This window comes from Octopus bimaculoides, chromosome 9, assembly GCF_046866305.1.
Source record: "Octopus bimaculoides isolate indiv1 chromosome 9, ASM4686630v1, whole genome shotgun sequence".
Lineage (NCBI taxonomy): Eukaryota > Metazoa > Mollusca > Cephalopoda > Octopoda > Octopodidae > Octopus > Octopus bimaculoides.
This window is the reverse complement of record NC_142936.1, coordinates 31,654,795-31,676,024: the sequence shown is the minus strand read 5'-3', so window position 1 is coordinate 31,676,024 and position 21,230 is coordinate 31,654,795. Positions and strand designations below refer to the sequence as shown.

The window sequence follows — 21,230 nt, the reverse complement described above, 5'->3', positions numbered from 1 at the left end:
CGGAACACCGCTCAATATCTGCGTTTCCCTAGATAGTTCTCCATTGGCTGCAACTGTCTGACTTCTACCATTCAGGAAGTCATGCAGCCATTCTCCTAATTTACCAGCTATGCCAGGGTTTCGCAGCTTGTGACATATCAAGCCATGATCAACTTTGTCAAAGGCTTTTGCTAAGTCGAGATATATCACATCAACATTTGAATGGTCAAGTAGCTGCTTCAGGACCGAGTCATAATGCTGCAAGAGCTGCGTGAGGCAGCTTCTACCTGGACGGAAACCATGCTGGGTCTCATTCAGCAAGTCATTTTCTTCTAGGAACGCAATCAATCTCCTTCTGACAATTCGTTCCATGACTTTGCTAATATGTGAAGTCAGAGAGATGGGCCTGTAGTTCCCAGCCTCTGCTCTGCTTCCAGTTTTATGGATAGGACATATGGTGCCTTCCTTCAGCTTTTTGGGAAGTTTACCACTTGCAAGGAAACCCTGGAAGAGTATCCGGAGTGGTCCCGCTAATTCTTGTTTACACGACTTTAAGAGGACAGCTGGGAAAACATCGGGGCCAGTTGCCAAATTTGAGCTCATTTCGTTTATGGCAGCTATTACATCTTCCTCTTCAATGTCAATGTAGGTAATGGATGCAGTCTTTTTCTGCTGAGTGATATTGTCAAAGAAATCAGCTGGGTTCTTTATCTGCATGTGACTCAGAGGAGAATATATGTGTATATATATATATATATATATATATATATATATATATATATATATATATATATATATATATATATATATATATATAACTTTTATAGGAATATTCCAAAAGAATATGTAACTGAACTTATATTGAGTGCTCTATTATTTTGAGCAAATAAATATATATATATATGTTTTTATATTATTAATAAATTCATAAACTTATCAATAATATTCTCAGGAAATGAATATTTAATATTTCGAAAGATATATATCCAATATGACATGGTAATATAATAAATTTATAATTTAAAATATATGAAATATAAATATAAATATGTATAAAAATATGAATGTAGATAAAGATACATGTGAATATAAATGCGTATAAAAATTTATGCGTAATTAATCATGAATATTATAAAGTCTAAAATATAAAAAAAACCTAAAAGTTGAGGGAACCCGTGGAAGAGGTAGGCCCAGGAAGACCTGGGCTGAGGTGGTGAGGCAAGACCTTCGTACATTGGGCCTCACCGAGGCGATGACTACTGACCGAGACCTTTGGAAATGTGCTGTGCGTGAGAAGACCCGGCAAGCCAAGTAAGATCGTTGCCAGTGCCCCTGGACTGGTTCTTGTGCGGGTGGCACATGAGATGCACCATTTTGAGCGTGGCCGTTGCCAGTACCGCCTGACTGGCTCCCGTAGGATTTTCTGAACTCCTAAACCATGAGTCAGTTGTGGATGAAACAGTGATTGATACTATGCAACAAAGACCTATCATTGACTTCTTAGACTCCTTGCCCTCAATAGATGAAGTAATGACATCAATAAGTAAATTGAATCTTGGTAGGGCACCTGGAAAGGATGGAATTTGTGCTGAGGTCTTGCGATTTGGTGGTAATTACATCACACAGTCTCTTCATGAACTTATTAGTGCAGTCTGGAGGGATGGTGCAATCCCTAAGGATTGGAAGGATGCAATTATTCTTCCTCTGTGTAAAGGAAAAGGAGCCAGAACAATGTGTGGTAACTAAAGAGGTATTGCTCTACTATCAGCTGCTGGCAAGGTTCTGGCAAATATTCTTCTTACCCATCTGAATGGGTGTAAATTATGTCCTATCTGAATCTCAATGTGGCTTCCGATCTGGTAGAGGGACAATGGATATGATTTTCACAGCAAGACAGATGCAGAAGTGCTATGAGCAGAATATGGATCTTGTCCAGGTATTCATTGATTTAACAAAGGCCTTTGATACTGTAAATAGGGCCTTTCTATGGAAAATACTTGGCAAACTTGGATGTCCGGATCACTTTGTATCATCATCATCATCATCATCATCATCATCATCATCATCGTTTAACGTCCGCTTTCCATGCTAGCATGGGTTGGACGATTTGACTGAGGACTGGTGAAACCGGATGGCAACACCAGGCTCCAGTCTGATTTGGCAGAGTTTCTACAGCTGGATGCCCTTCCTAACGCCAACCACTCAGAGAGTGTAGTGGATGATTTTACGTGTCACCCGCACGAAAACGGCCACGCTCGAAATGGTGTCTTTTATGTGCCACCCGCACAAGAGCCAGTCCAGGGGCACTGGCAACGATCTCGCTCGAAAATCCTACGGGAGCCAGTCAGGCGGTACTGGCAACGGCCACGCTCAAAATGGTGCATCTCATGTGCCACCCGCACAAGAACCAGTCCAGGGGCACTGGCAACGATCTTACTTGGCTTGCCGGGTCTTCTCACGCACAGCACATTTCCAAAGGTCTCGGTCAGTAGTCATCGCCTCGGTGAGGCCCAATGTACGAAGGTCTTGCCTCACCACCTCAGCCCAGGTCTTCCTGGGCCTACCTCTTCCACGGGTTCCCTCAACTGTTAGGGTGTGGCACTTTTTCACGCAGCTATCCTCATCCATTCTCACCACATGTCCATACCAGCGCAATCGTCTCTCTTGCACGCCACAACTGATGCTTCTAATGTTCAGCTTTTCTCTCAAGATACTTACACTCTGACGGGTATTCACATTGACATTACACATCCAACGGAGCATACTGGCTTCATTCCTTGCGAGCTTACGTATGTCCTCAGCAGTTACAGCCCATGTTTCACTGCCATGTAGCATGGCTGTTCGTACGCATGCGTCATACAGTCTGCCTTTTACCCTGAGTGAGAGTCCCTTTGTCGCCAGCAGGGGTAAGAGCTCTCTAAACTTTGCCCAGGCTATTCTTATTCTAGCAGCTACACTTTCAGCGCACCCACCCCCACTACTAACTTGGTCGCCCAGACAGCAGAAGCTATCGACTACCTCTAGTTTTTCACCCTGGAATGAGATAGAAGTTGTTTCCTGTTTGTTTACAGTCTTTATTGCACCTGAACATCTGCCACAAACAAAAACTAACTTGCTAGTTAACCTGCCTTTGATGTTGCTGCACCTCTTATGTGTCCATAGCTTGCACCGGGTACATCTTATAGAGTTACTACCTACTCCTTTTCTACATACTGAGCAGGGCCATCTACCTGAAGGGGTTTGTGTTTTATCTACCTTCCTACTTATTAGGATTTTGGTTTTAGCTAGGTTGACTCTAAGGCCCTTCAATTCTAGACCTTGCTTCCACACCTGAAACTTCTCCTCTAGTTCTGATAGTGACTCCGCAATTAGGGCAAGGTCATCAGCATAGAGGAGCTCCCAGGGGCAACCTGTCTTGAACTCCTCTGTGATTGCCTGGAGGACTATGATAAATAAGAGGGGGGCTGAGGACGGAACCTTGGTGGACCCCTACCTCTACCCGGAATTCATTGCTGTACTCATTTCCAACCCTCACCTTACTGGCAGCATCTCTGTACATGGCTCGCACAGCTCTCACTAACCATTCTTCTATCCCAAGTTTCCTCATTGACCACCAGATAAGGGATCGGGGGACCCTGTCAAAGGCTTTCTCCATGTCAACGAAAGCCAGGTACAGAGGTTTATCCTTAGCTAGGTATTTCTCCTGCAACTGTCTCACTAGAAATAAGGCATCAGTAGTGCTTTTACCTGGCACGAACCCAAACTGCATCTCATCTAAATTGATTCGCTCCCTAATTAGTTGGGCTATGACCCTCTCTGTAACTTTCATAACCTGATCTAACAGCTTGATGCCTCTGTAATTATTTGTATCTAAAGCGTCACCTTTACCTTTGTAGCAGTTGACTATGATGCTGCTACACCAGTCATAGGGTATGACTCCTTCGTGTATCACCTGGTTCGTAATACGGGTGACTAGGCTATAGCCAACACTGCCAGATATTTTGAGCATCTCTGCAGTGATTCCTGATGGGCCGGGGGCTTTCCCGGTCTTCATACTCTTAATTGCTTTATCTACCCTGGTACTATCAACTCGGATAGCTGGTCCCTCTATTGGGTCGACATACGGCAGGCTCTCTTTCTCCCATTCATTCTCTTATAATTAAATCATTTCATGATGCGATGGAGGCTTGGGTCAATGTTGGTGGTGGCATGGTGGTACCCATTCCTGTAGAGAATGGTGTCAAGCCGGGTGACATCCTTGCCCCAACTCTCTTTTCTTTGTACTTTGCTGCTGCTTTTACACATGCTTTTGCTAAGGTTAGCTCTCTGGGAATATATGTCAGATATTGATCTTCTGGCCGCCTCTTTAACCTTCACCAATTTGCTGCCAATTCAAAGGTTCTCCAGTCTATTATTCGTGACCTCCTTTATGCAAATGACTGTGACTTAGTCACTCATACAGTGGATGACATGCAAATACTCATGATTGCATTTCTGCTTCTTGCAAGGCATTTGGACTTAGCATTAGCCTGGACAAGACTGTTGTAATGTTCCAGCCTGCACCAGGAAATCCATATGTGAAACGAACTATCTTGGTTGAAGGAACAATTCTGAAGGTAGTAGACAAGTTTGTCTACCTGGGCAGCACACTCAGCCGTTCTTGCTCCCTCTATGAGGAAATATCTTTCAGGCTGCAGTGAGCAACTAATTCCTTCTGGTCTCTTCAGTCTCGTGTCTAGTCCCAGCATGGCATAGCAAGGCCAACAAAAGTTGCTGTGTACCGTGCATGTGTACTGACATCGCTCCTCTACTCATGTGAGACATGGACTCAGTACAAATGTCAGGTAAGGGTCCTTGAGCGCTTTCATCAGAGATGTCTCAAGCACATTCTCAATGTTGGCTGGACCTCAAAAATTCCAGACACACAGGTCCTGAGGGCAGCTGATATCTTGAGTATTGAGGCAATGGTGCACAAGCACAGGTTACGTTGGACTGGACACCTTATTAGAATGAAGGATAGCAGGATTCCTAAGCAGATGCTATATGGAGAACTTGTGAATGGAAGGAGACTCCGGCAGAAACCAAGGCTGCGCTTTAAGGACTGTGTCAAGTCCTCATTAAAGGCCTGTGATATGCAGGACACTGACTGGGAGAACAATGCCTGTCATCGCCACGGATGGAGGAAGCAGGTTAAGGAGGGGATTGACACTTTTGAGAGAGCACGTATCCAGCATGAAGAACTTAAGCGAGCTGCGCGAAAGTGAGCCGTGCGAAAGCGCACGGCTCGTATAGTGAATGGGGAAAGCTTGGTCTGCAATGTTTGCAGTCGTGTATGCTTGTCAAGAGCAGGGCTCATTAGCCACCAACGGAGCCGCAAATGCAAAATATAAGTTAATCCTACAGCGCACAATGTTCCTGAAGGTCGGCAATGGTCTTCCTTGGTCACGAGTGGACGTCCATCACATCATATACATCTATAGACATGTGAATATATGCACATGCATGTGAGTGTGCATGTGTATGTATGTGTCTTTATGTAGATGTGTGTATATATACATATATATTATCATCATCATCATCATTGTTTAATGTCCACCTTCCATGCTAGCATGGGTGGGACGGTTTCACAAGAGCCGGCCAGGCAGGAGCCTGCACCAGACTTCTGTGACTGTTTTATATGTATATATATATATATATATATATATATGCATGAGCAGATGCACATACACATGAGTACGTGAGAGTGTATGGATGCATGCCTGCGTGTGTGTGTATGTGTGTATGTATGTGTATATACATAGATATGAACGTGTGTGTGTATATAGGCATGCTGAGATGTATATGTGTATGGGTGTATATACATACATATATGTAGACATATCTATATTTTTTATGTATCGCTATGTGTCTGTATGCATGTATATCCACATACACATACATATGTATGCATGTGTGTTTATGTTTGTATGTGCACGTATGAACGTGTGTGCATGTATAGATATGTATGCTGAGATGTACATGTATGTGTGTGTATGTGCATGCATTTATGTGGACACACACACACACACATATATATATATATATATATAACATTCCTCAACGTTTGTTTTCCCCTGTATCAGTTTCTATTTGCTACTTTGGAATCCTCCGCATAGCAGGTTTCACTTAATTGCTTCGCGGGAAGAGCTATTCTAAGAGCGCGTTCTGCCTCATCTTCAAAACACCTAGTTTGGAATAGATGCACCTGATGAAGGAAAAGTTCCATATGTGGCTTGTCTGTTTTCCTATGTGTTCATTCTGTTGTCCGTAAAAAAGTTCGTTTTTTGTGCTTTGTTTATGTTCCTGTTCCTTTTTTGTTCACGTTTTTTTGACGTCCTGTACCCGGATATATATCTATATATCCATGTATATGTAGGTATGTACATATATGTATGTATATATGCATATGCTCACATATCATTCGTGTATATATATATATATATATATATATATATATATATATATATATATATACATATACACACACACGCTACGACTTCCATTGGAAATACGGGAACTAACTTACAAACTACAAATAACTACACCAGATATCCCCAATAGCGATAACTCCCTCAGATTACACCGGTGGTCAACTAGCAACTAGCACCAGATGTCAGAACCTATGGACATGTGGATTTATGAAACTAACTAATTATAAGACCCTTTTATTCAATGGTTTTTTCATAACTCTCTTCTCTTCTATCCTCCAACTGATATATCGAATTATGGACTTCACTAAAATGTAAGACTATTGAATTAACGAATATTTTTCCTTTTTTCCTTTCTCTTCCTCATATTTTCTTTCTATGTTCCTTCTATTTATCTTTGCCAATTATCGTTGCAATTGATAGACATCGTCAGAAGAATTATATGGCATCATCGGAACAATTATATTTTTCTTTTGCCTACATTGAAAGTGTGTTATTGTCTCAGAGATTTTATGGTAGTACAAAAGACATTAGCCTCTATTTCTAATTCAGTGCGTGGTGAGGCACTTAGCTGACCCCTTATTTTAATTATATTAATATATATATATTTATATATATATATTAATATATATATATATATATATATTAATATATATATATATATATTAATATATATATATATATATTAATATATATATATTGATATATATATATATATTTATATATATATATATATATATATATATATATATATATATATATATATATATATATATATATATATATATATATATATATATATATATATATATATATATATATATATATAGGTAAATGATAGGATTGCCTCAATCCTTCAGGGGTAGTCTGAAGCATCCAAGCAACCAGGGGATGTTTAAGTCCGGTGGCACTTCTGGGAATCACCTGTGCGGGTACCGTCTTGGTTAGAGGGCATCCAGAGGCAGGTAATTTACTGTTTAAACCATAGTTTATAATTATATTTATGTGGAAAATGGAGCAACAAATACAAGAAGAAGCAATTCTGTTGGGCTAGTTAGCCATTGTTTTATTATGTGGAGGTTATGTAATGAGTCATTGTGTAGGTTATGTAATTAGTCATTTATGCACGTTTCAATCTGGCAAATGGTTTGGCAGATCTCTTCAGAATGTTGAGGAGTATATTAAGAGTTCATGGTGTGAGAGATGTAGGAAAAGCAATTAGTGGATATATTAATGTATATGGTGGTATAATAATAGCGTTAGGTAAAGAAATCCTTGCGGTTTAGTTGAAGTCGTGCTGGTCTTCCTGTAGGGGGATGTAGGATGGGTGCTACTTAAGCTCATAATTACGATTTTAATCAAGTGCATTTCCACGTGATGTTATGATTTAGGAATGCGTCGTATATTTATAGCACCGGCGGTGTTAGTAAAGGGGAGCCACCCTAAATTTAGGTGAAAAGGGGGCTTACTCTGGTCTTATTCGTATTAATTATAATTAATTATACTTAGAAATGAAAATTCTTTTTTACACATTTAGTTATACTTCGGAAGTGTAATGTATTATATATTTAATTATACTTAGAGAATGAATATTTACTAGCGTGAAGACAGATTAGGCTAGATTCATATCTCCTGTTTAATAGTTCATTCTTAGCCGTTAGGATTTCGAGGCATTCAGTTAAACAGAGTTCACAGCGTCTGTTAGTTGGGTTATAGGAATTAGCTACTTTTAGTATGTGCCACTTTAGTTTATATTCTATCTTATTGTCGTTTAGTTCCCAGATATACCTACTAAGTCCTGTTGAATTTGCCTTATTTCTATTTTTAAAGCTAGCTAGGTGCTCATTATATCTGAGCCGTATTTGGTTTTTCGTCCCACCAACGTAAGATCTAGTGTGGCTCTTTGTTTGTACGTCACATTGGTAAACTATATTTTCGGTCTTACATCTATTGGAGAAATTACATTTATTCCTATCTCTACAGCCACATAGGTTGTAAGGGGTGTCTATGTCTGTGTGTTGTTGTGTGGCCCTATTGTTTTTTTGGTGTGCGTCCCTCCTAGTAAGGGGTATTGGATTAGTATTGTAGTTAGTTCTATTAGTTGGAGGGTTGTTGATTTGGTTGTTCGTGGTGTTTCTAGCTGTATAGAATGCGTCTAATTTCTTATTATTAATAGATGATATTATGGTAGCTAAGTTGCATGTCAGGCTGTGGCCTATTCTTATTTTGTTCTTAAATATTCCTGCGCATTTATTGTTTACATTTGGGTGTTTATCTATTATGTTCATTAGTGAACGGGCTATGTTGGATTTGAGGTTCATGTTGTAGGGAATGATTAGCCAGATCGTATCCTTATTGTTCTTATTGCTATTACGGCCATATCTGGTATAGAACCTGCCATCATAACTGGGAAGGCTAGTGAATTTTTCTTTCCTTCTATCTAATTTATTTCTATAGTTGGGTTTATTTTTGATATGTGTCTTTTCGTTTTTTTCCATGTTAGTATTGTTAGGTATTTATGGGCCCGATGTATGGTTTCTTTTAGTCTGCTGGGTCTTGCTGTTATTTATACTAAACTTATCTTTGTATTCCTTAATATTGGTTTTGTTCAGGTGGCTATTGTATTTTTGCTTCGTCTTGTTATTAGCCTTAATCGTCCTATTAATAATGTTGGTATTGGTGTTTACACTAATTCCTATAACCCAACTAACAGACGCTGTGAACTCTGTTTAACTGAATGCCTCGAAATCCTAACGGCTAAGAATGAACTAAGTGTGAATGCGACATATAATAACATAATCAAAGACAGGCCGTCATACAAAGAAAAGTGTGTATGTGAGTGATACATGTATGTGTATGTGTATTATTACAGCAGATAGAAAGAGAGTCAATAACACGTGGACAATTATACCAGTTCTTGGGTACACAATAATATGAATCTGTATGTGAGTTGGCTGAGTTTGGCAGAGCTGATCACTAGTTGTGATGTTGTGGCATCGATGCCGGGCCGTGATTCTTGTTATACAGATGTTCGTCGCTGGCTGAGAATTTCTTGTCTGTTTAAGAACTCTTGTCTGTCTATTTACCGTGGTGAAGCTGAATCACCTAACAGAATCGAAGAGAGAGATGTGCCGCGGAGGTTTGGTTTGGTGTACATAGTAAGTCGTGTTGACGCTGGTGGTGTAGAGGCTGTTTGGTAGTAATCGTGTTGGTCATGACGATGATGCTGGATAGTAGTCGTAGACTCTTGTTGCTGATGTGGCGACGACGGTGGTCATCGTGGCTGGACGAAGCTGCTGAAATGGTCGCTGGCTGCTACTGCTGTCGTGTGGTACACGGAACAGTTCTCAAAGAGAAACTGGACCGAGACAAATTATTGGGTATGAGTTAAAGCTATTTATAACAAACTATGGGCTCCCAATGGCTTCAGAATTTTACTCTATCACGTGACCTTATTAGGGGCCGTGATTGGTCAGTTTGCGTTCTGGCGGGAAAGGTTCGAAGAAGTTGCCGATTCAGTCACGTGATGATAAGGAATGGGTTCTCTACTACGCTCGCATTTATTTATATTTAAATGAGAAGATTGTATGTAATGGCGATAGTAGTTTTGTATCTAGTGACGATAGGTAGTTTCACTACATATATATATTAGATATTTATACAAATAAATATACTCATACGTAAACAAAAACATATACAGTGCCGAATCTAATTCTAGGAATTGCAACTTCAAAAATGAGACTTGCTGTCCTTTGAAAGGAAAATGTCTTAAAAAAAGGTATTGTTTATAGAGCCAAAGTACTAATAGATGGCTCGCAAGAATATAAAACATATACAGGAGCTTCAGAAAATTCATTCAAGACTCGATTCTATTCCCACCAAAATTCCTTCCGATACTCTGAGAACAGGAGAGTGACTAGTCTTGCAAAGTATGTCTGAGAATTGAAAGAGAATGACACCCGTCCTTTGAATGTAACCGGAAAAATTCTAGATAAAGCATCAGCATACAGACATAGAACTTATAAAAGACCTATGGAATGTGATCTTTGCCTCTCTGAAAAGTTCTTTATCCTGTTCCAGGATAAAAACGCTTTGAACAAGAGCTACAAGCTCTTAAATTCCTGCAGGTACACCACAAAATTTAAAATGTCAACTGACAAAGTACCATATGGGTTTTGACTTTCGAAATATTTTTTGACTGTCGCCTTTGAATTTGTCTTTACAGTGTATGGTTATTTTGCATCACAATGATGATGTATATATTTCCACTTAATCTTTAAGAAAGTCTTCGATTGTTTTATAAATTTAATTTTAAATTTTGCCAAGGTTCATTTTTATTATTGTATTTCATTTTATTTTTACTCACCTATTTAATTATGTTTTATCAAATTAATGTATAATTTCATTATTGTTATTTTATTTTTGAAATTTTAATATTATACACACTGGGCAGTATTTAAAAAAAAATTGTTTGCATATGATGTAGATATATCCCTATATATTTATATTCATGTGTATGTATGCATTGTTGGTATGTATATGTATGTATTTACATGTATGTGTGTGTACGTATATATATATGTGCATGTGTGTGTGTAAGTATACGTGTATGTATATATGCATATATATGTGCATACGTACATAGATGTGTATGTATATGTGCATATGCTTTTATTTATGTGAGCATGTACATGCGTACATATTTTTAGTATGTTTGTATACATATCCATATATGTGTATATTTGTATGTATATCTATATTTATGATCGCAGACCACCAAACAGTCACAATGACCTCCTTTTGGTGCAACTTTGGCTTCAGGAAGTGCTGTGGAGCTTCGTCGGTGTCCAGCCACTGAGCTGAGCATCGCCAGTTGTCGTAAAGAATCCACTTTTCATCGTAAGTCACAATCTGGTCATTCTTATTGCATAAAAGAAGGGAAGACGACACTTCAAAATGGCGGGGGGGGTTTTTTTTTGGGGGGGGGGGGGGTCATTCAATTCGTGCGGCACCCATTTCTCAAGTATTTTTGTTTTTCCAATCTCTTTCAAGTGGTTGGAAATTGTCGTATATGTTACGTCTAAGTCAGAAGCAAGCTCTTGAACAGTTGTGTATGGATTGGCTTCCACTAAGGTTCTTAGTTGATCATTGTCAACATCCGATGGCCAACCACTACGCTCATTATCTTCAAGACTCTCGTCACTGCTACGAAATTTCTTGAACCACCATTGTGTTGTATGTTCATTAGTGGTTCGTGGGTCAAATGCATCATTGATATTGCAAGCTGTTTCAGCAGCTTTTTGGCCTAGCTTGAACTGGAATAAGAAAATTGTGCAAATTTGATTTCTGTCCATGTTGTATTCAACGTTCCAGAAAAAATGGCCTAATTATTCAAAAAGAAAAAGAGTAACACGATTAGATAGAGCAGAAAACGGGCTTTAAAATGATATACAAAGTCAAAGTAATTTAATGGAAATTAATTTGAAAACCAAATTTTAATAATTTAAAACCAAAATTAAAAATTCTGCAAGAACTTTCTTGACAACCCAATCATCATCATCATTTTTTAACGTCCGCTTTCCATGCTAGAATGGGTTGGACAATTTGACTGAGGACTGATGAACCAGATGGCTACACCAGGCTCCAATCTGATTTGGCAGAGTTTCTACAGCTGGATGCCCTCCCTAACACCAACCACTCCGAGAGTGTAGTGGGTGCTTTTACGTGCCACCAGCACGAAGGCCAGTCAGGCAGTACTGGCAACGGCCACGCTCAAAATGATGTATTTTACATGCCACCTGCACAGGAGCCAGTCCAGTGGCACTGGCAACAATCTCGCTCGAATGTCTTTACACATGCCACTGGCACAAGTGCCAGGAATGCGACGCTGGGCACAGGTGCCATGACGATTTCGCTTTCGCTTGCCCTAACAGGCCGAGTTTCGTGTCCAATGAAGGAGACGACGTTGGTGTGGGTGCCAGTCGTCGAATTTAGCTCGATTTCGATTTCACTTGCCTCAACAGGTCTTCGCAAGCGGAGTTTAGTGTCCAATGAAGGAAGGTACGCAGAAGTGGGCTGACTACACCCCTGGTGGAGGCCTTGGATTTAGGTCTCACTTGCCTTGCCGAGTCTTCTCACGCACAGCATATTTCCAAAGGTCTCGGTCACAAGTCATTGCCTCAGTGAGGCCTAATGTTCGAAGGTCGTGCTTCACCACCTCATCCCAGGTCTTCCTTGGTCTACCTCTTCCACAGGCTCCATCAATCGCTAGGGTGTGGCACTTTTTCACATAGCTATCCTCATCCATTCTTGCCACATGACCATTCCAGCACAATCGTCTCTCTTGCACACCACAACTGATGCTTCTTAGGTTCAACTTTTCTCTCAAGGTACTTACACTCTGTCGAGTATGCACACTGACATTACACATCCATCGGAGCATACTGGCTTCATTCCTTGCGATTCTACACATGTCTTCAGCAGTCACGGCCCATGTTTCACTGCCATGAAGCATGGCTGTTCGTACACATGCGTCATACAGTCTGCCTTTTACTCTGAGAGAGAGAGAGACCCTTTGTCACCAGCAGAGGTAAGAGCTCTTAGTCTTTCAAATAGCTTTTAAAGATTGCTCTGAAGGAGTCTATATAAGATATAGGACAACAGGAAAACTGTTCAATCTCAAAAGACTCTGTGCCAAAACGAAAGTTCTTTATTCTCAGCTTGTTGAGTTTCTGTATGCAGATGATTGTGACCTGTTGGCACATTCTCAGAAAGATATGCAGCACATGGTGAATGCAATCTCTGCAGCATGTGCAGAGTTGGGTCTAACAATAAATCTAAAAAAACTGTTGTAATGTACCAGCCTGCTCCCTCCAAGATGTATGTGGAAACTTTTATAACTGTGAATGGTCAAAAGTTGGTGACTGTACCTAGATTTATTTATTTAGGAAGTACCTTGAGCACTGCTGGTCTTGATGATGAAACTTCATACAGAATCAGCAGGGCTAGTAGGGCTTTTGGTAAGCTTGATAGGCGTCTATGGAAACAACATAATATATCTTCACAAATTAAAGTTAAGGTATATAACACATGCGCCCCCATCTCTGCTATATGGAAGTAAGGCATGGGTTGTTTACCGTAAGCAGGTAAGGCAATCGGAATGATTTCATCAATACTGTCAAAGAAAAATTCTGGGGATAAACCGGAAAATGTGGAGGTGCTTGAGAGGAGTGGTAGTAGAAGTATAGAGTCAATGATTTTGCAAAGACGTTTGAGCTGGGGGGAACATTTGGTAAGGATGATTGATGAGCGACTGCCCGAGCAGCTATTGTATGGTGAGCTGAAAGATGGCAGGAGACCAGCACATAGGCCTAAATTAAGGTTTAAGGATTGCCTTAAAAATGCTCTAATACAGACAGGAATTGCAGCTGGTAATTGGGACAGGGAGGCATAAAATCATGATGGATGGAGGAGGGTAGTGCATGATGGTTGTTCAAGGTTTGAGAGAGGGAGACAGAAAATGATGTGGGTATTAAAATACGCAACAGAACATGGGTTAATGTGAAAGGGTGTGCCTCACACTTGGAGGTCTAAAAAGACATCTTAAAAGAGTGAATATGGTGGGACCTGTTTCTCCTGCCAGCCAGTACAGTTGTCTAGTATGTAATAAAATGTGTAAAAACTTGGCTAAGTCATATAAGGGCATCACATGGCAACAATCACGATTCATTTCTGTAAGTCTTCTTGGCAATGTTTTTTCTCATGTAACGAGGATGCAACTGTGATATGTATATATATATATATATATATATATATATATATATATATATATATATATATATATATATATATATATATATATATATATATATATATATATATATATCTATATATATATATATATATATATATATATATATATATATATATGTGTGTATGTATATATATATATATATATATATATATATATATATACTTATATATAAGTATATATTTATATAAGTCAGTAAATGGTGGGATTGTGTTAACCGCATGTGGACAAATAATAGGAAAATAAATAATAATAATAATAATAAGGCAGAATGCTAAACTGAAAGCATATTTTAATATAAATGTGTATAAGAAAGATTAAAAAGGATTTCTAACCGGCTTTCATTGCATGGCAAATTTTCAAGAAGGGGGAAAATGAAAATAATGTTTTTACAAAAAAATAATATATTACAAAAATAAATATACCAATCCATTATATTGTCTTTGAGCTTTTAAAGTTCAATGGTAATCCATGTAGATAATTGTTAGAAAGATTAGGATGCATGTATTTTAGTTTTGTGTTATGTTTGAAAAGGCTGAATGTTTATGTGTCAAACACGACATGTGGCTATGTTGACAAAGAGTGCAGAGCTCCAGCTAAAGAGTATAAAACCCACAAAATTTTCTCCCCTTATCCACATTTCCTGTTTGGCATAAAAATTCAGCCTTTTTAAACATAACACAAAACTAAAATAAATCTTTCTAACAATTATCTACATGGATTACCATTGAAATTTAAAAGATCAAAGACAATATAATGTATTGGTATATTTATTTTTTTATATGTTCATCATTTGTTTGTAAAAAACTTTATTTTCATTTTCCACCATCTTGAAAATTTGCTATGCAATGAAAGCCGGTTAGAAGTCCTTTTTAATCTTCCTTATACACATCTATATTAAAAAATACCTTCAGTTTAGCATTCTGCCTTATTATTATTATTTTTTTATCTTTTCGTATATATATATATATATATATATATATATATATATATATATATAAAGTCTCTATCTGATCTGATATAAACGAAATTGTTACAAACACACATATGGACGCACATACTTACATATAAGCACGAACACATAAGTGCGTGCACACATATGAGCGTGCACACATACGAGCTTGCACACACTCACATGCTCATACCGAACAGTTTCGAAACAACGCATTTTGTTAGAACGTTTAAATACCTTTATAGTTCCAAGTATGGTGTCTTAGTCTCAGTGTGGTTTTCGTTCCTCCAGGGGCACAGCTGATTGTATCTTTACTGTCAGACAATTACAGGAGAAGTGCATTGAACAGAATCTTGCTCTGTACCATTGCTTTGTTGATTTGAGCAAAGCATTCGATACTGTTAATCGAAGTGCTCTGTGGCTAATTCTGGGGAAAATTGGTTGCCCAGAAAAGTTTATAAACATGGTCAAGGCTTTGCATCAGGATATGAGAGCTAGGGTTAATTTTGGTGGTAGGCTTTCTGAATCTTTTGCTGTGGAAAATGGAGTAAAGCAGGGAGACCTTGATGCACCCACCCTCTTTGCAATATACTTTGCCGTTGTGGTGTCACATTCCTTTCAAAACTCTGAGGAGGGTATCTACATAAAATATCGAACAACGGGGAATGTTTTTAATTTGACCCGACTGAAGTTTAAAACGAAGGTTTTTACTTCACTTATTAGGGAACTTTTGTATGCTGACGATTGCGATCTGGTTAGTCATTCTGAATCGGGTCTGCAATCCCTTGTATCTGCATTTGATGCAGCTTGTGATGATTTTGGCCTGACCATCAATCTGAAAAAAACAGTTGTGATGTATCAACCTGCGTATGGTGCTGTTTGTAACCTCCCTAAAATTTTTGTTAAGGGAAAGTTACTTGAGGTTGTCAATTCATTTGTCTACCTGGGAAGCTCTGTTCAAGATGATGGAAATCTTGATACGGAAATACACCTGCGAATTCAAAGGGCAGCAAAAGCATTTGGTGGCTTGGAGTCACGCGTCTGGCGCCAGCGACATATAAATAACAATACAAAGCTGGCTCTTTACAAATCATTTGTCTTAACATCCCTATTGTATTCCTGTGAAACTTGGACCTGTTATGAAAGGCATTTTAAAATGTTAGAAAAATTTCACCAAAAATGCCTTCGTCATATTTTAACAATTAAATGGAATTCTTTTACTCCAAACACAGATATCCTTGCATCTGCAGGCATCCCCTCAATTAAAGCCATGATTTTGAGGAACCAATTGAGATGGTGTGGCCATATTGTTCGAATGGCAGATGAACGCATGCCGAAACAGCTGTTTTATGGTGAGCTTGCAGAGGGGAAACGTTATCGGCATAAACCTAAAAAAAGGTTTAAGGATGGCATAAGGACTGCTATGAAGTCAATTGGAATGGCTCCAAAAGATATAGAAGTCCTCGCTTCAGATCGAGTTGGATGGCGAACAAGGGTGTGGAGTGGAGTGAAAGCATTTGAAGAGGCCAGGACGATGCAAGCAGGGCTCAAGAGACATTTAAGGAAAAAGGTGAAGACTGAGAAGGTGAATGACAAGGACCTTTTTGTGTGCACAGTCTGTGACAGACCATGTCTGTCCTTGGCTGGCCTCAAATCTCACCTGCGAACACATGGAAAACAAACCTCACCCAGCTATTCTGATTATATGTCTGTGCACACGTTTGAATGTGGTGTGTGCCAGAGGGTTTGCAAATCCAATGGGGGTCTTAAAAGACATGTTAGGATCCACAATGAGCAGAACTTACTTGCAGGTATTGGTAGTGCAAATCAGAGGTGCAATCTGTGTGGGTGTTTTTTCAAAACACTGTCTGGTTTAAAAAGCCACATCAGACGCCATGAAAGGGCTAAGGTGTAGGTGCAGGAGGTGGTCAAACTCTGTTTAAGGAGTAGACAACCACCATATATATATATATATATATATATATATATATATATATATATATATATATACATATATATATACATGTATATAAATACGTATACATATATGTATACATATATATAAAGGTACATTTATATATACGTATACATAGATGTATGTATATATGTATATGTATATACATACATATATATATATGTATATGTATATATATATAAGTATATATATATATGTGTATATATATATTTATATATATATGTATATATATATGTATATACATATATGTATATATATATATATATATATATATATATATATATGTATATATATATGCATATATATATATATGTATAATAACAACAAATGGAGCAAAACGCATGTCGATGAAAGTTCCTTTAATTCCTACATATATATTTCGAAGCAAGTGAGGGCCATTTCACAAAAAAAGAAAGAAAGGGTTGCTGGAAAAATCACTTGTTTCTCATCAGGGAGAACATAATAAAACATTTAGTAGCAAGACAAAAACGAAATGATGGGGTAACTTACGAGCTGAGTACCCCATCATTTCGTTTTTGTCTTGCTACTAAATGTTTTATTATGTTCTCCCTGATGAGAAACAAGTGATTTTTCCAGCAAACCTTTCTTTCTTTTTTTGTGAAATGTCCCTCACTTGCTTCGATACATGTATCTAGGAATTAAAGGAACTTTCATCGACATGCGTTTTGCTCCATTTGTTGTTATTATCCATATATTCTCAAAATGTATCACGTTAACTTGGTATATCAACCTGTAAATCGGCTGGGATATCTTGTTTTTTAGTGTAATTTTGCTACCCCTGGTAACTATTAACGTATTCAAACTATCGAAAGTTTCTATAACTGAGATAATATTAATACACATAAAATAATATACAATATATATATGTATATATATATATATGTATGTATATATACGTATATATATATATGTATATGTATATATATATATGTATATATGTATATATATATATATATATATATATATATATATATATATATATATATATATATATATATATATATATATATATATGTATATATATATGTATACATATACATATATATGCATATATATATATAAATAGTGCGATGTCGAGTAGAGAATAAAATGAAAGTGAACATTGTGATGTTCCAGGGTTTCCATTCGGACAGTGTAAAGTAGAAATGTACGGATGCACATACGCACCATAATAGAGAAAAATGAAACAATTATGGACGACTTGCTCCGAAACACCACCGAGTGGAGAACACTTCTCAAAAATAACCTGCAGTTGTTTCCTTCAAAATTCCTACATGCTCGAAATGTACATACATCAAGGTATATTTGTAGAAAATTTCACGAAAAAATATTAATTTTCCTGGAAGTTAAGAGGAATTTAAGTGGTTCGTCTACGCAAATTTTTTTGCCATATTCGTTTTCTAGACAGTTATTAACAACACCCAGCAGGCTGGGCTTTTTTTTTTTTTTTTTTTTTTGTTAACTCGTGAAAATAATAACTGAAAACTGGATGAAATCACTAAATATGTTAGTAAACTCGAGGGTCACATCCACATCCGTAATTAACTATTTAGTAAAAGGTATTTAACGTAGAATCACACAACTTTCAATGAATGAAGACATCTTTAGTTCTTACTCTCATTTTTATAATTTGACCCAGTTAAACATTAACCTTTGACCCTTTCTAACGCTGGCAAAAAGCAAGAAATTTTTCAGGATTGCAGGTCCGGATATGAAAACTCTGGAACCAACGCGGAAGATTAGAAGTAAGACACCTACCTTCTCTTCGTTGGCGCAGACCTGTCGGGTGGTAACGTATTCTTCCATATGGCTCGTCCCGAAACGGTAAAAATAGCAGCTGTTTTTCCTCACCTTGGCGAAGCACTGACACGTCCTGCACTCATAGCTTCCCCGATCGAAAAGGGCGCAATCTTCCCCCGCCTGTTCGCCCTTCCTCTTCCGGTCAGCTCTCCAGCTGCTGACGTCATCCCACACGCCACCCTGATCTTAAAGTTCACCCCACCCCCCACTCCACGTCGAAATCCACCATCCAACCGGGCGGATGCCTTACGCGTCGAGATTTCCTCAAGCTACGCATCTCGTTCTCCTCTCCACATTCGTCATCCGACGGAGCGACAATCCTGCGAAGATTCAAAACGTGACGCAGCATTCCATCCACGGAGACGATGTTTCTGGAATTAACCGTCGTCACCGTTCCTCTGCTCCATTGAGACATACAGCGCGCCTTTGGTGGCTTAACCCAAACTTCCTCCCCTATTTTCCCGCAGGCGGATTCCTTCTCTTCCTCGTGGCACTCCGGCGCTTTACTGGGATACCTCCATTCGTATTTAAATACCGCTCTGTGTGGCACAGATTCTTCAGCTTGTCCGGATCGGGGGAGACATGTTATACCTGGAAACTGCTTCCAGCGGCGAAATGTGCCCTCTTTCCGCCATGCCTTGATTATCCAATGGTGCCTCTCTACGATTCCGTTACCGCTCGGCCTATACGCTGCTCTCAACAAGCGACGCACTTTCCACCGGTCGAGCATATCCCTCAACGCTTCCGAACGAAACGCCGCCCCGTTGTCCATTAGCAGTTCTTCCACGGGACCCCTCTCTAAAAATATCCCGTTCAAAATCTGTGCAATCTCGTCAGCAATGTCCGTCCTCAACTCCCTTCAAATGGCTATCCGGCCCGGCCCGCAGTCGACCATGGAGAGATACATTCCCTGACGGTAGTGCGTCACATCTACAGCTAGTCTCTTCCAGTTGTGCTCTACCGAAAGGTTTCCTTGCTCATGCCCACACGGAGCAGGGTCAATGGACTGGCACCTGTCACAGCTCTCGACCACTTTCCGGATGCTTCTCCTAGTGACATCAGCATCAATCATCTTCGCGAGATACAGGGTCCTATCCACCCCCAAGTGATGCATAACATGTAGTCTCTTCAGTTAGGAGTCATCCAACCGACACGCCGCAGCTATCCCTTTCTTTGCCTCCTCCGGCTGGTCAGTGCGTCTGCCCTGTTTCTCTCCGAAGGCACGAAAACCACGTTTAGCTTCAGTCCGAACTCGGCAATCAGCTCTCCTAGAACTCCTAGGCGGCGCTTCATCAACATCTTCGCGGCACCTTTCGTCCGAACTCTCCTCTCACCGGTGATCACCGATCCTACCCAGCCGAGCACGGTAGCCGAATCCGTCTGGATTTCGATTGAGCACAGCCCCATTTCAGGGCCAACTTCACCCCCTTTAGCACCGCGTCTAATTCGGCGACATTGATGTGGTTAAAGTCGTCTGCTTTCCGAAGCTAGGCCGCGTCATCTACCTCAGCGCCTTCGATCTCCAACACAACCCCTATCGCTATACTGCTAGCATCACACCAAACGGTCCCGCATTCCGTCTTGGGCACATACCAGTTTTCCCTGACCGCTCTCGTCCTCTCTAGGATTTCCCGCATCATCGCCACATTGTTGCCTCAACTCTCCCCCTCCGCTCATCTCTTGGTGTAACTGCATGCTGTGCGCAGCCATCCAGCGATCGGGTAGTGACCGACCAACTTCCCGCATACCGAGAACAGCTCTCTCCTGCTGACGCTGGAACTCAGCTCTGGGACTTCATTGCCTCTCCGGAACACCAACTCACCCGATCTATCTCTTCGTAGCTTCAGCCCCAGCGGAGCTCCCCCGCCATCGACTCCGGTGGCTTCACAATCAGCCCGAACTTCTCCAGATGTCTCACTACCTCGGTGGCTGGCACTACAGTTTCGTCGACCAAAATGTCGTCTACATAGGAACTGGTGGCCTTTCTTATCTTGTCCTCTTTCCCTAGGATGGACTTGAGCACCGTCGCCATGATCTTCGGAGCGGAATTCAGTCCGAAACCCAGTACGTCCGGCCCTTGTACCATACCAGCTGATATCGCCACAGTTTGTCACTCACATGGAGCTGCAAATACGCCGACTTGAAGTCGACAATCGTCGCTGCCTTGGTTGACTGTCTCCACACACGTAACGTCTCGCTGCAAACGTCCGTCGCCTCGCCTCCCGT

The 21,230-nt window shown here is 39.7% G+C and overlaps 2 protein-coding genes across 22 annotated transcripts in view; one reads left to right on the top strand and one right to left on the bottom strand.

Annotated features, from left to right (window-relative positions):
- LOC106875847 (coiled-coil domain-containing protein CG32809) overlaps positions 1–21,230 on the top strand; it is a 931,982-nt gene that overhangs the window by 72,279 nt on the left and 838,473 nt on the right. The window lies entirely within an intron of this gene.
- Positions 1–21,230, bottom strand: part of LOC149134036 (uncharacterized) — a 45,487-nt gene that overhangs the window by 22,667 nt on the left and 1,590 nt on the right. For 2 of the 4 annotated variants that reach the window (XR_016243101.1, XR_016243100.1), the window contains exon 1: positions 18,963–19,647. The exons of 1 other annotated variant lie outside the window; for it this stretch is intronic. Coding sequence is in view for 1 of the 3 variants with exons in the window: in XM_089357335.1 (XP_089213461.1) it covers positions 8,015–8,944 (930 nt within the window). In the remaining 2 variants the exon portion in view is untranslated. Of the gene's footprint in view, positions 1–7,402; positions 11,830–18,962; positions 19,648–21,230 lie in introns of those variants that run through there. One more of the 4 variants, XM_089357335.1, reaches the window with a different exon arrangement.